Genomic DNA, 16522 nt, shown 5'->3' on the forward strand with positions numbered 1-16522 from the left:
CCCTCGGACACTTGTTTCGATCAATGACACACGGCATGGCTGATCAGCACTTCCGGTCTTAAGGAGATTTAAAAATTGGATCGATTCGTGGACCGCTTCGAAAGATGACCAGTTCTTTCAACGCGGGCTTCGTACGCTGGGCTTCGTACGCTGCCCACAAGTAGTGGTCAGCGATGTAAAATACTTTGAATTATAAATGTATAACCAGTTTTTTGCAATAAGGACTCAAATTTCGGAAAGAAACGGCGGAAGCAAAGTTGTACACCTATGTATGTAAAAAAAAAAGATTGAAGATTGGGTTGACAGAATGGGCTACGTACGGAGAAGTCGTGGTGGTCATTTAGATGATGCTATTTTTTTAAACATAATTGCATCATGTAATCTTTCAAATGAAAAATGCGTTTCACTGAAAAAATCATGTAATTTTTTTTCATTGTTAAATTGTATCATCGCTAATACATAAATTACCACCAAAGAAGGGGTTCTTTCTTAGTGGGAATGAGGACAAACACTGAAGAACTTTTAAAATATATTTGGCGACGTTTCGCAGATTTTCATCTGCTTCATCAGGCCTAAAAAACAACAAAGATGACATTTGTTTTTGTCATCTTTGGTGTTTTTAAGGGCTGATGAAGCAGATGAAAATCTGCGAAACGTCGCCAAATATATTTTGAAAGTCCTTCAGTGTTTGTCCTTATTCTCACTAAGGAAAAACCCCTTCTTTAGTTCCATCGTGGAGGACACAATAACTAATTTACTATAAATTATCGCTTTTAGAAGGATTCTTCTGCAGGAGCAGGGCCTTCCTGGACCCATTCCCGGGACCATCAGCCACTGGACCATCTCCGCCGATGCCGCCCAGATAACTGATTGCATTAATTAGGAATCGGCGTAGCGCAGAAGGCCCAAAGTGAACAAACTTAAATTGGTCGGTTTTAGTGTTTAATCAGGGACAGGTCTGCATAGATCAAAGTGTGCGATGGCACACTCGCGGTCCGATCGTGCAATCGCAACGCCGACGGCCAGATTTACAGCCGTAGGAGAAACTTATCCAATTAACTTGCTGTTGTTGCGTTTCGACAATAAACACATAAACAAGACCTAATGTTTGTGTAGGACGGGAATCTGCGACGCGGCGGTAATTTTAAAGGTTAAGAGATTCTCAAGTTGATGGGGCACTCGTCGTCGCACTGGCGTAAGGAAATCTGTTGCACAAAGTCGCAAACATTTCGTCTCGGCGGAATCTGGAAATTGGAGACATTTCTCCAAACGTTCAGGGGGGTCGGTTGACCCCGGGGGACGTGGAAACTTGGGCGAGTGCGTAAAGTGAGGTTTTACGCACGCGAGTAGACGGATGGAGGATGATTATTTCGGGAAGTTCGAGCAGTTGGTGTGATTGTCGATGTACTTGTACGCAATTTTCGTCTATATGCACGATGAGTTAAAGCTTCAATAGATTCTTGAGATGAATTTGTCATAAAGAAAATTGAAGCAAAGCTGGATTCTATGCAATACTGGCTTCCTTGATTGCCGATTTTATTGGTGTACTTTGTAAACATTTGTGTTTTGGTTATTATTATTGGTTTGACTTGCATTCATTTTTTCTGTGAAAAATTGCCACTCATGTAATTTTTTTTCTCTTTTTGTATTTTCTATTATTGGATTTCTTGGCCGGTTGGAAATAAGGCCTTGATATCATTTTTATATATTTAACAGGTTTAAAGTTCGATTAAAATTGATGAGCTAGCATAAAATATTTTACAATACATTTTTCATTTTGATTGTACTATTCAAAAAAAGGAGCATTGGATTTTTGGAACCACAGTGATGTTTCACAGCTTTTCTTAGGGCCACATTCCTTATTAAACTAATTTCGTTGAACCTATTTATCATATAACATAACATGTTAATACGAAAACTCTACGTCTCAGCGTCAGTTGCAGCGTAGTTGTTTCTTCAAAAAAGCAATTAGATAAATAGATACTCACTTGATAAAGTACCTACATGTGTCGGGTTTTCTAGTTGCGATGATACAATTTGAAACTATATTGAGACAATTTATTTTTTATATGAAAGTTTACATTACGTATGAAAAATAGCATCTTTCAAATAAACTCCACGACTTCTCGCACATATACTGCATTCTGCCAACAAAATGTTTTATCATGTTTTCATTAAAAGTACCTTCAATGATGATTTTCTATTGCTCGGTTGTTGTGGAATATCAGCATAAACGTTCAAATTAGCAAATTCCCAAAGAAATAAATGTCGAGGTGTTAAATCACTCGACCTGAGAGGATAATTAACTAGACCATTTCTTGAGATAATTTTATCGTCAAATATATTGATTGCTTTTACTTTTGATTGTCCCCTTTGGGAAAATTTTGTTAAAAAAACACGTGGTAACGTCTTGTTGAAAATGAAACCACATACCCTCCAGATTAGTCTCAACAGCAGCAGAAAAAAATTCATTCAACATTGTGCTGTACTTTCTCCAGAGACTGTTACTCTCTAACGAAATCTGGATGTGATGGTGTCTCAACAGTTTCGTGTGAATTTTCATCACTCCAAATTCGGCAATTCTATTAGCTAACCAGCCAACCAAAAATGAGCTACATCATTAAAGAAAATTTTTCTATAAAATTGTTCATCATTCTGCACTGATTTTTATAATATAATTCAATTATTTCTGAACTTTCTGAAGGGTATATGTTCCCATGATTGAATGACATAACCTACTGAACAAAAATTACATAAAAAAATATCCCAAATAATACACAATGCTTTCATTATAACCTTTTTGAATTGTGTCATTTCTATTGAAACAACATGTATTGTTACAACAAATTGATCTTACGTATATTGCCATAGTTTGATATTTCATAAGACAAGTCTGCCATTAATTACTTTTTCTGGTTGTACCAGTTTTATTGAAAATGATCTCCAAGATAATCGCATTTTGTCTGGAACTATTTAATTCGAAATGAACTTTCGCAAAAATAAAAATTTGGAGGCGCCGGGCATCGATCCCGGTACCTCTCGCATGCTAAGCGAGCGCTCTACCATCTGAGCTACGCCCCCCGATGAAGATTAGTGAAAGCACGGAGTTATATGATTTGCTCTCATTTAGATAAATATAGTTCCTTCTTTCTACCAACTGGTGAACATTGTTCCATATGCTCTTCTTGTCTCTCATGTGTTCTTGAGCTCCCGTTCCCTGAACAAAACGTTTTATCATTTCATCTGGATGTAGTGTGGTTTCAGAATTTTGAGCCGAAAATGATCCCAAACAATAAGGTTCGACTCACTGATGTTGGATCTTGAATTGTAATTGTTGTAATTGTAGGTACATCTGCACTCTACAGGAAAAGGCATTCATCCCGCTCAAAACAAATTTGGTCGTAACCATCATTCAAGTCCGTAGAGCTGATTTCATAACAGATTGTAGAATTTGCGAATATTCTTCTACATTTCAGTTGCCATCAAATACAAGGGGTCATACAACATGATCTCCCAAAAAACCAGTACAAATGTTCAATATTTTTGGGGTATTGCGCCCTTAATAATACGGTTAAATGTTTATTTTATCGAGACAAATATGTGATTTTCAATTTGAACGTTACTGAAATCGAATTTTTGAAAGCATGAAAAATGTTCAGAGTTGTTTGAACGTATAAAACTCAAATAAATGTTTTTTAGAACAATCAGTCCTTCGTGAGAACTGAGTGGAAATTAAACTACAAGTATCATGCTGATAGAAGAGACGAACGTTTGCAGAATAAGAGGATTTACTTTCATCAATTATATGGCAAAACCAACAAAGTGGTATGTGAGTATGGGGATGTGGAAGAACATGGGAATTGGTCAATATCCCAAGAGAAAATACGTCAAACACTCAATGCACTAAAAAATAGAAAATCACCTGGTTTGGACGAGATAACCAATGAAATGCTGAAATACGGAGGGGATGACCTAATTCAGGAGCTGCACACCTTGTTTAATAGAATAATTACCACAGGAAGAATACCAGAACAGTGGAAACAAAGTATTACAATACCCATATTCAAAAAGGGAGAGAGAGCCCTCCCCGAAAACTATCGAGGAATAAGCCTCCTAAGCACAGTATCGAAGCTACTAACAAAAATAATATCAGACGAGGTAGTCTCAACAGGAATATCCGAGGAACAGCAAGGCTTCAGAAAGAACAGATCGACGATAGATGCCATATTTACCATCAGACAGATCACCGAAAAAGCCATAGAATTTAACAAAACGGCCTATATGTGCTTCATTGATCTCACCCAGGCATTCGATAGAGTACGCCTCACGGACATAGTGCGACTACTAAAACAACGAAAAGTAGATACAAACATAATAAGACTCATTAGCGAACTAAATACCAACACCTCAACATTCATCAAGACGGAATCGGGGCTGACGAAGGAAATACCAATCGCGTCAGGGATACGACAGGGAGACAGCCTGAGCCCAATACTTTTTAACGTGGTCATGGACGAGATCATAAGACAGGTTAAGAGCAAGAGTCGAGGATACAGAATGGGAAGAAAAGAAATTAAAATCATGTGCTACGCGGACGACGCTGTGATAATTTCTGAAAATGAGGATGACCTTCAGAGACTTCTCTATGCTTTCGAACGAGCGGCAGACTGTTTCAACATGATTATCTCAACCCAAAAAACCCAATGCCTTTCTGTATCTAAGGAACCGAGAAGATGCAAGCTGGCAGTGTATAATAAGAGTATCGAGCAAGTAATGTCGTACACATACCTTGGCTCTAAAATAACAAGTAGCAGAAATTTAAAAGAAGAGGTGCAGAGCCAAACAACAAAAGCTTCCCTGATATCAGGATACCTACGCGATATAGTATGGAGGAACAAACACTTGAGCACAGCTAGCAAGGTCAGAATTTACAAGACGTGTGTGAGGCCAGTCATGACATACGGCATTGAAACACGAGCCGAAAATGCTCAAACCAAAAGACAACTGAGAACAACGGAAATGCGAGTACTGAGAAGTATAACGGGCTATACATTGTACGACCATAAGAGAAGTGAGGAAATCAGAGAGATCTGTGGACTACAAGACGTGGTGAGATGGGCCAGAATAAGACGAAGACACTGGAGAGACCACGTAGATAGGATGCCCGACAACCGACTACCCAAAATAGCAAAAACAGAAAAGCCCAATACCTCGAGACTCCCAGGAAGACCACCAAAACGATGGTACGAGAGCTGGACGTCGGCATCCCAAGAATGAGGAACATTGCAGAAAACACAGGACTAAGTCCTAACGTAAGATGAAGAAGAAGAAGAAGAAGAGGATTTACTCTCTCATTGTTTTTGTCCAAAATCCAAGGAGTTCGCTCAGTGACACCTCGGCAGATGAGAAATTAACCCAAAATACTTTTTTTATATATATATTTTGTAGATTATTACCCTGAAATTATTACTGAAATGTCAGATACACTCCATGGAATAAATAAACTTTAATAAGACGCTTCAGAGTCCAGTCATTCGGTGCAAATAAATGGAATTAGCTTGAAAGTTTTCCGGAAATATTGTAAATGGGTAATTTTATAGATTCCGATTTGCCCTTTCCGAATTCCTACTTTGTCATCTCGCATCTTTGCCGCTCTTGCTGTCATATTTGAAAAATTGCGTCTGAAATCACTTCAATAATAGCCCGCGAGCATTCGAACTTCCGTTCCCAATCCGCGGAGTGAATCTCCTTCGGCCGACCGAAGAAAAAACAGAATCATTAGATATGTGATCAGCGGCGGAGTGAGAGTCGATTAATCTCCCCGGAGGCGAGGATGAAAAATCCGAACAGTAATCCCCGAAGTTCGAGTCCAGACAGGTTGACTCTTCGGGATTCCGGGGGATTGGAGCCGTCTTATCGGCTGTCGGAACGTTCGGGCGCGCTCTGTGCGTCTGGAAATACATCCCAGAACAAATGGGGGGACAAGAATCGCTGACACCGATATATTCCGGAATAAGATGTAATCTCGTACGTCCGGAGATCCCGCGGAACCGCCATGTTGTTTGTTGAGGATGCCGAATAAATTTATCATGTCGGCGAGAGTTTCAGATTCGTCATTTTTGCAAATGGAACTTCTCCTCTTTAACAAAATTTTATTCGACTAGATAGGCACCAACTAGGATACATAGTGTTAGCAAAAGATCGAGAAGAATCTAGAATGACTTAAAAGCTTATTACAGATATGTATAAGATTGTTCAGGGAAGGTATCGGCAATCAGGGAATTAGGAATAAGAGTGCCTGGTACTCACTGACCAATTACATACCATCAACGGACCTTCTTAGAGAGGAGATGACAAAGAAAATTAGAATTGAGGAAACCTTCACTACGATATTAAGTAGAAACCATGATTGGGAAAGGTAGTCCACAATCCCAGTTCTCAAGAAGAATATCATTAAACGGTACATAGATGGTTTTAAAATCAAAACGAGGGCTGGCGCTGTAGTATTCGGGACTAGCACAAAATGCTCACTATCGTTAGACCGCTGTCTAACTATCTTTCAGGCAGAAATACTTGTGAAAGATGTGTAGAAATTAACCTAGCAAGACACTATCAGAAATGAGGTATAGCAATACATTCTTATAGTCAGGTTGCAATCAAAGCACTGAGCTCACATATCATCGATTCTAAGATGGTATTGGAGTGCCGAAGGAAATTCAATGAAATAGGCAAAGATAAGGGTTCCCGGTCTCATGGGAACTAGAGGGAATGAGGAGGCCAACACACTTGCCAGAAAAGCAGCACAAACTCCTTTCATCGGCCCGGAACTTTTCTGTAGCGTAGACAAATGTACCTACAAGAAAGAGTTTCAGGAGAAGGAAGTAACCAAAATAGATATACTTCGGTGGAATCTTCTTGGTTAGAATAACTCCAAAAACTTTGACGAGTTCAAAGAACTATCTGGATCTTAGTAAAAATATGCTACACCTTTTCTCTGGATTCCTTACAGGCCCTTAGGAAGCACCTCATGAGAATGGGTCTAGCAGAAAACGACGAGTGCAGATTCTGAGAGGAGGAGGAAGAAACTCCGAATCACCTGGTGACGGAATGCCTCGCCATCACTAGCCAACGCAAAATCTGTTTTGGATAAGAAACATGTAGAAGTGAGGAAATAGTCTCCTTGGAGTCATATCAGATACTGGAGTTCATTAAAATTCTGGAATTGAAAGTAGAGCTGTAGATCAAGTTATAGAGAAATTAGCTCTGATGGGGGCACAATAGACCATTAGATGACAGTGCTATGCAACTTCCAACGAATAACTGAAGACAAAACCCGCATTTGTGGACTTTTAAATCAATTTTCACCAAGTGAATTAATTTAGTAGATGTATTCGAAAAACGTATGTATCACAAAGCCATGTCAGAGGCACATGGTAGTTGGTCGATAACCTTGAGTTGTCGACCCAAAATTCGTACAGTGATAGCCTTGTGACATATTGTGTCAACTTGGTGCAAAATCCATGTGATTTTCTTCCGAAATTCCGACTATTTATGAAGCATTTGCCGCATAATCTTAATCATATTCTTAATTAATTGTCTCATCTTCTATATAGAACATATAATTGCAAAAGATTAAAAGAAAACGTCAACATCTCTTCTGGCCGATTCCAAGTATGTATTTATGGTTTCGGGTCAGTTGGAAAACGCCATTCCAAATACCGTTATCAAATGTCAAGTTCGTGCCAACTGCCAATGAATGAAACTTCCATGAAATCAAGAAATAATATCCTATATTGACATCTATATCAACAACACAAGCATAGTGGAATGGAGAGAAAGAAGTCCACAATTGGTGAACATGCTTCAACAAAAACAGCTCAACGGCCGTCCAGTGACGTTACAGTGTTATACATTGATGAATCAAAAGCCCAAAATTTCTCAAACAAACTTCTTGCATCATCTACTGCAATAGGTGTGGCACATGAAAATTTTGATTTATTTATATGGACCAAGTTCAAAAACAAAAAGATATTTCCGTATTAAAACGAATTATGTTGCTCGTAAATAAATTAGACCGTCAAATCGTCAAACCCAAAATTGAAAATGGACACGAAACTTACCTGATCCGATAGGGGTGGAACAGATCTTGGCGCTGGTGTTCGCATTTTTGTTCACTTCGTTATCGTGAATTCCTTCGAAAGCACGCACTAAAATGTTATCACTACTCGACGATTCGTCCGCGTTAGATGAGGCTTCGTGTTGATGGATCTCATCCGTGTGAGAAGGACCAGTGTGGATCAGAATGTGTCCATTGGAGCCTTCACCACCGCCCAGCAGAAGAATCGGCGTACCAGACGTCAAACGTTTGACGGACTGGACCAGAACGCCTTCCGTCAGGTCGTTCTGCTGTATCAAGATGTGACGCTGTTTGGTCTGATTGTTGCTGGTGTCTTCTAAGACCAAGCTGAAATTGAAATTAAAGATAGTCGAAATGATCGATGGAATTTATACGCCAAAATTTTTTAGATGAGAATTATAAAAAAAGTGTTAAAAATTTGATCAATAACCTCAAGAAGAACACAGGTTTTTCTGAGGTGTATTTTGCTTTTAGTCCTTTCCAAATAATTTTTTTCCTCTCGCATGTTCGGCTAATTTTATATTTATGTACGTATGATTCGAATGGATCATATCTGGTTGTATTGTCCAAAAATGTATACAGACATGTGTCTAGTTCAATTTTTAGTTGAGAGCATCGAATAATATTCTTTTTCGGGAATCAGTAAAACCGTATTGCCATATTTAGAGCAAAAAAGTTCTACTTACTTTGTTTTAGAGCTTCGAAGTGGTTCATTAGTTCTCAGTAGTATTTGGCCTGAGTCTGTTGCTTTGGTGCTTCTTATCAGGATGATGTTGCGACCCAGTTCTTGAGAACCGTGTTGGCCCAAGTTGGTGGTGGTCAGGGCCCTAACCAGTTTACCGTTGGTGTTGTGCATTTGTGACGTTTTCAACTCGACTCTTCAGAATCTGGAAAAAAATTGAAAATGTTAAACACTTGACTATGGTATTATCGAAGATCTTAGAGCATATAAAGTACACTTGGGCAGAAGCATACTGGTAATATTTACTCTGTCACATAAAAAATGCAACACCATAAAGGCGTTGGAATTGTTACCAAACTCGACAGAAATATTTGTTTGAAACATGTCGAGTTACAATACAAAGTCGAAATAATAGATTCCCGATAGAAAATTCAAATTCAAATTTATTCATCACTTTAATTACCCGATATACAATATTCTCCAATACATAAGTATCCATTCAGAAATGTATGACCTAAGCAAAGCTTGTATTTCATACGGAGTGTATGAAATACAAGTAGTATGAGTCGAAAGCAGTTGTTTTGGATTAAATTGTTTTTCAATGTAGCGAATATTTGTGTATTCATCCTGTTGATCGGAGTGAACAGAATGAATACACAAATATTCGCTACATTGAAAAACAATTTAATCCAAAACAACTGCTTTCGAAACATACTAGCCTCAATTCTACCACAGAGTGTAATACCATACCTCAACACTGATCCGACCACAGCATCTATCTGACATAAATGTAAATAAAGATATATAAAGCAATCTATCACTTATCAGACATAATGTTTCTCAAATTGTAAAAACCGATCAACTACGAGTCCCGAATATTTAATTGAGTTTTCCCTAGAGATGGTGGGACAACTACAAATGCAGATGTCAACGCATTGAGAGGAAAACAGTCACACTGAAAAGACCTGGTTGACCATTGACAGTCAATGAGAATGCGATGAATATTGGTTTTGCCGAATTAAAACTCAATAAACTCTGTGTCAACCATGCATTTATCAATCTCAGGCCATTTTCAGTTGCTCAATAAGTTTCATCCCAAGTTTCTCCCTAAAAAGTTACTACCGAATCATCTGCATATGAGATGACTTTTATAATTGGAACATCCATAATATCATTTATGAAAATAAGGAACAATATAGGTCCAAGAATAGTTCCTTGTGGGATTCCCTTATTTAGGATATGTGGATGACTCAATTCTCGCAATCTCCACACACTGTTTTCTTGTCGAGAGATAATTCCGAATCTATCTCAGATAAATCCCTCTTATACCAAGTTTCTCCAGTCTACACAGCAGAAGTTCATAAGAGACAGTGTCGAAAGCTTTGGCCAAATAAAAAAAACTGACAGAATCTTCTTTTTTCTGTTCAACCCTCCATTTATATTAAATGAAAGAACCATACACAATCTTGAAGATACAAATTAAACATGCAATGTAATTTGATGATCATCAGTTTGAAATCAACAAGAGATGAATCTGAATATAACAACAATCTCACTCTGCGTTACAGGTTTCAGATAGATCGAAGATGCCGAGCTCGTTGTCCGAAAAAATAAACACAACATTGTGCGCAACAAAAAGCCAAACTCTGATTTATAACTCAAAAACTTATGAGATATAATATTTTCACCATAACCATTTCAGATTCTATGGAAAATTCCACTTTCTTTCGTTTTACTAACAAGGAGCAGCAAATGTGCCACCCATTTCTCTAACTGCTGAAATGCAGATGATCTCAACATCGCATTTGAGCCACCCTGTATAGTATAGGACCTGTGATATTCGGACATTCCTTCGCAGAAATTAATATCAGCTTTTATGCAGGGCGACTTTCAAATTAAAAGCAGGAACAGAGCTAGGAATTCATCGGAAGGGGAGAAGGATGCAACAAAACGTCCAAAACGTGTGTCTGTCCTTTAACTCGCAATTTCAACAACCTCGTTCATAAACTCGCTTTCCATTTAATGAAATTTTTTGCTACCGTTTCAACAATAAAACAAGTTCAAATTCAAACTAGGTGTGTAATGAAATTTTATGCTGGCCCTTGCCCAAATTGGTTAGTTACGTATTTTGTGTTTCGTTCTTGTATACAGGGGGTTGTCAGAATCATTCTAATCCAACATTTTAGGTAGTCCTTCATTTATTCATCGTCAACGTTTACAAATGGGTATAAAATGATTTGTTGAAATATCAAGCTCCCTCCCCTAATATAATTTGCACTTTCTGTTTTTAGGCACTCTCGTTAAAATGTCCAATTCAAAAACAGATACTGGTGATAAGTGGAACCGAAATGAAACAAAAAAAACGCCCCATGGATTTTTGTTGGGATATTGAACTGTAAAACGTACACTCAACATTGATGGTTTTTTCGATATTTTCAATTCAGCGCTTGATTATCCAAAAAGCCTCCAAAAGCCTTTTTTTTTATCAACTTTTCAAATTGATGTAGAGAACGAAAAAAATTTTCTTCCAGAAATACCATAGCTACTTCTTGTAGAAAATTTATTCAAGATTTCAAAACTTCCCCTGAATTTTCTGTGCAATCATTGATTGGTGAGATATGATGGTTAAAGACAAAAAGGTCCTTTTCAATTTAAAGTTCGATATTTCAGCGAGAAGTAATCTTATCGAAATTTTGAAAAAAGAATATTGATGCTGAATGAACAAGTTTTCTCATCCATATAGTGGTTAAGTTGGAAAAAAATTTTCCAAGTCTGTTGCTTGAAAAATTTCTTCATCATGGAATCTTAAAACTATGAACTTCAAGCTTCAAAAAGCTTTTTTCAAATTGAGATACGACCATTGTTATCGAAAATACAGCCATTTGAAAAACCGCTAAAAATTTCGAATTTTATTTTGATCCTCTAATTTATTCCATTTGTATATATGAATCGTGCAAAAACATCATTTCATTTCAGCTCTTGTTCTGTATTTCTATCGATTCATGTGTCAAAATCAGGTACCTACCCTACAAAATGCATCCCTCATTCCCTAGCGGGAATAGGGATTCGTTCTGAACCGAACGCTTTTCCCCCGAAAATGATCCTAATATGGTGTGAATTCACCCTTCCCCCTTGACGAATCGATAATAATTAGCATCACTTGTTTCTCGATCATCATTGAAATTCCGAAGGATCGCAGAGTTAATTACCATCGAGGAACAAGAGAAAAAGGCGAAATTCCGGGGACTGGTCACAATTGAATTCGATAATTGTTCGGCCGCTTATTTATCGGGTAATGCGGTGAATATCAATTTGAAACAAAGGCAAGAGAAGGGAATTTTACGAGAATTTTTTAGAACGTGGTAATTGGCAACTTTTTCGTAAATTTCAAGACCGAATTAAATTTACACGATCTCGAATACATGGTGGAATAAGTAGGAAAACTTTGTCGATAATTAAAGGTGGTCTTTGATATGAACTAAAGCTCCAAGGCCTTTTCTTGGAAAGCTACACTTACGAAAATGATTTAAATTTTTTTCTGGGAATTGCTGGATACTTGAAGTAATGACATTTATGATCACATTCTATTAAAAACAAAACGTGCCAGCCATCTACTTGACAGTTTAATTTACAAATTTGAAGAATATGAGCCTCTACATTAATGAAATTTGGCCACAAAAAACCATTCCTCCAACTTTTGTGTCCAATAAATGCGATAGAGGAGTACAGTCACAAATCTTTGAACCTTTTCACAGTATTTGTCTGATTGTTTGGATAATCGAAAACAGATCGTTGTTATTTACACTGACTTCAGTAGAACTTTCAATAGGGTATCACATAGGTTGCTTTTGAGGAAGTTGAGTCGTTTTGGTATTTCACCGAACATAGTGATTTCTCAAAACAGGCATTTATATGTAGAATTCATTTAACTTCGTAGCACAAACAGGGGTACCTCAGGGTTCTAATTTGGTTCCTCTATTGTTTCTCATTTTTATTGACGGCGTATGCACTCGATTGAACTCGGAAAAACTTCGTTTTGAGGATAATCCCAAGATTTTCAGAGTAATTAATGATATATCAGATTTTATATTCTGCAGGAAGACATAAGATGATATCGATAAATGTAAGATTATGAGTTATTTCAGAAAACTAACCACTAATGAATTCAATTATAATATTAACAACCATAACCTGAAAAGGGTGAACGATTGTAAGGATTCAGGTGATTTTTTTATAGCAAGCTTTCATTCAATATCCTCATCAAAAAGATTGTCTGTAATGCCAATAGGTCTAAGGATTTTGTTCTGAGCAATTGCAGAGAATTTTCGAATATAACAGCTATTCAGTCAGTATATTTCAGTTCAATACTTTTTAAACTTGAATACTGAGGTCTGGTATGGAATTCCGTTCATGAAAAATATATTTTACTGTTAAAATCTGTACAGAGAAAATTTTCGAAATATTTATACTACAAAAAGCATAACGTTCACCCTATACGCCATTATGAATATAACTCTCTACTGGTTCGAGTATGGGCATTTGCCTGTTGGATGTAATAGGATAAATAAATAAATAAATAAACTTGTCTTCCTGAATGCTTTCGCACTTATTTGGAAGTTCCCTAATCATAGGTGCACTATGAAAGAACATTTGGAATATTCTGATCCTTTCTGAATGAAGTGAAAATATATCATTATCTACTTATCATGTATTCCCCATCCATAATGTATCAATATTTCGTGAATACTTGAAAAATCAATATACAGAGTTGACTATGCAAACAAATGAGGTTGATTTTAGTTCGGGACTGTTTCGTTGGAAAAGTGGATTCCAGATAAAATCCGAAGACGAACAGAAAAACTATATAACTGTATAATGTTTGCCTCTGATGATTGAAATAGCTGCTGCAAAACTAATCGTAATACCTACATGTTCCTATATTCGGGCCAACCATAGTTATCACATACGAAAATATCTATATTATCTTCCGCTTGATCTTTAACGAGTTATGACTCAACTCATTCGATCCAGTTTCGAAGTTGTTGATCTACTTTTCGAGTATCTACTTTATTATAGCAATCAATGGTCAATTATATTTTGTAAACTTTCATTTTGTCATTTTTTCGAGTGCTTTCAATCTACGTATTGAAAAAATGTAGTACTTTTCATCAGGGGGCGTAGCTCAGATGGTAGAGCGCTCGCTTAGCATGCGAGAGGTACCGGGATCGATGCCCGGCGCCTCCATATTTTTTTGAAAAATTCTCTTGAGAACTGGTTTTTCGAACTGGGTCATCGTAATTTTTCAGAGAGTTAATTTTTTATAGAAGTATCAGGGGGCGTAGCTCAGATGGTAGAGCGCTCGCTTAGCATGCGAGAGGTACCGGGATCGATGCCCGGCGCCTCCAATTTTTTTTTAATTCTTCCGAAAATTGGTATTTGGAACTAGCTCTGACGGTTGAGCATCACCGGCAAATATTACAGTGGTGCAGAAAACGTCAACATTTAAATGTGGAATGGCATCAGGCCGTCTTTTCTGATGATTCTCGATCTCCTTGGGTGCACATGATGGCCGAAGAAGGGTCAGACGACGTCGGGGAGAAAGACATGAACCTCAGTTCGATGTTGAGCGTCATGTATACTGGACAGTAAGCGTTATGGTATGGAATTGCTATTGCACATGCAAGTACCTTTAGTCTTTATTCAAAGTAACATGAAAAAGATGCGTTACCTTCAAGAAATAGTGGAGCCATATGTTCTCCCTTACCTTAACCGGCTCGAGAATCCAATATTTCAGCAATATAATAATATAATGCCCAACCTCATGCTGCCAGAGTTAGTTTAAACTTTTTCGACGTGACCCATGGGCCATGTGTATCTTTTACCATGACCGCCCAGATACCCCGATCATTCGCCTATAGAGCATGCTTGGGACATCATGGGTAGAAGGTTCGGAAATTTACTCCAGCCCCCACGGACATCGGCGACTCTGAGAGATGAAAAACAGGTAGCTTGGGATAGTATCCCTCAAAAAGAAATATACCATCTTATTGCATCAATGCCGGGACGTGTTGGGGAGTGCTTAGATAATCACAGTGGGTAAACACATTATAAACTAATTTAAAAAAAAAATTGTAAATTCTTCGATTTTTTATACCATATGTTTCACCAAAAAAAAAAAAAACTAAATTTCAGACAGCTCCATCTGGGTGTTGCAATTTCGTTGTCAGTTAGTATATCTACGGTAATCATAACACAATAAAGTTTACAATATTCAAATATGAATATTTTTCATCTTTTTCTGTCAATGAATAATGTGAATAAAAGTTGCAGCCAGCTCAAATCATTTATTACACACTTCATCTCCCTAAACATCCCGAATATGGAATATCATTCACAACTGGGGGAACCCTTACCCAACATAAAATTCTAGTAGAAACAAGAGCATTATTTCTAGCTCCCAACTGACAGACCCATATCAAATTAAAACCTTCGACTAACAGATAGTAGTTTCGGCCGATAGACAGAACAAACAGAGAGGGAAGCGGAAACAAGTAGTACACATTACACTGGAAAGGGGCTTACCCGAATTTGTGGTATAATAGTGCACGCTTCGCAGAGGATCGCTTATAATTGAATGTAAATCTGTTTGGCTACGATTCCCTTTTAATTCGAGCCCAAGTTATTTAATTACAGTTGATATAACTTGCCAAAGACAAAGCCTCGCTACCAATTCCCTGGTTTTTCCACGAACGTTGCCAGAAGTTGTTGTCTTTAGTCGATGTTTTAACTTCTTCGGGGAATACCACTGTTAGAAGAGAATTTTATTAGCCCCTTGCGATCTAGGGGATTGAGGTGGTTTTTCTGGATCCATTATGAAAAATTTATGAACGAAAATTCGAGTCGGATATTAGCTCGTTCATTAATAGTGAAATATAAAGGGTTTTCCAATATGAATAATAATGGGTACTTCTTGAGAACTTTATATAATGATACAGGACTGAAATATTGTTGGAATTAATTTCAAATAATTGAAATCTGATCGATAATTTCATGGCATTCAGTTTTTAAATATGATTTTTGGCATATGTCCGATGCGGCTTTTGACCAGTCCAATTTTTTACTACTTTTTTCAATAAATCTGGTCGTTTTCGGGACTGATACCAAATGCTCAATATCGTGAGGCCGTTGTCTAAGTGTCTTTCAGGCAGGGATACTTGGAATAGAAAGATGTGTAGAAATTAACCTAGCAAAAAACTATCAGAAATGTGATATTATATCGATACATTCTGATACGTCAGGCAGCAATCAAAGCACTGAGCTCTCTACTGAGCTCACATATCTAAGATAATAATGGGGTGGCGAAGAAAACTCAATGGAAAAAATATCAAGGTCTTTTTAGTCTGGGTTCCCGGTCACTCGGGAATTAGAGGGAATGAAGAAGCCAACACATTTCCAGTAAAGGAGCACAAACTCCTTTCGTCGGCCCGGAACCTTTCTGTGGCGTAGACAAATGTACCTACAAGAAAGAATTTCAGGAGAAGGGAAAAACCGAAAGAGAAACACTCTGGCGGAATATTTCTGGTATGGATCCTCCCAACACGTTTCTTCGCACTTTGGCACTGCAAGATCCAAGAAGTATCTGGATCTTAGCAAGAATATACTACACCTCCTTTCTCCTGACAGGGCATTGTCGCCTTAGGAAC

General features: G+C 37.6%; 1 protein-coding gene and 3 non-coding genes across 9 annotated transcripts in view; 2 read left to right on the forward strand and 2 right to left on the reverse strand.

The window, feature by feature from the left end:
- LOC123679897 (calmodulin-binding transcription activator 2) overlaps positions 1-16522 on the reverse strand; it is a 274862-nt gene that overhangs the window by 187987 nt on the left and 70353 nt on the right. For all 6 annotated transcript variants that reach the window (XM_045617454.1, XM_045617450.1, XM_045617452.1 and 3 more), the window contains exons 2-3: positions 8824-9024; positions 8121-8464 (exon numbers count right to left, since the gene is read on the reverse strand). In XM_045617454.1, the coding sequence (XP_045473410.1) occupies positions 8121-8464; positions 8824-8993 (514 nt within the window). In that variant the 5' untranslated portion in view covers positions 8994-9024. The remainder of the gene's footprint in view (positions 1-8120; positions 8465-8823; positions 9025-16522) is intronic.
- Positions 3009-3081, reverse strand: Trnaa-agc. The gene has a single exon. It is a non-coding gene; the product is annotated as a tRNA-Ala (tRNA).
- On the forward strand, positions 13991-14063 carry Trnaa-agc. The gene has a single exon. It is a non-coding gene; the product is annotated as a tRNA-Ala (tRNA).
- Trnaa-agc lies at positions 14152-14224 on the forward strand. The gene has a single exon. It is a non-coding gene; the product is annotated as a tRNA-Ala (tRNA).

This window comes from Harmonia axyridis, chromosome 5 (genome assembly GCF_914767665.1).
Source record: "Harmonia axyridis chromosome 5, icHarAxyr1.1, whole genome shotgun sequence".
Classification (NCBI taxonomy): Eukaryota; Metazoa; Arthropoda; class Insecta; order Coleoptera; family Coccinellidae; genus Harmonia; species Harmonia axyridis.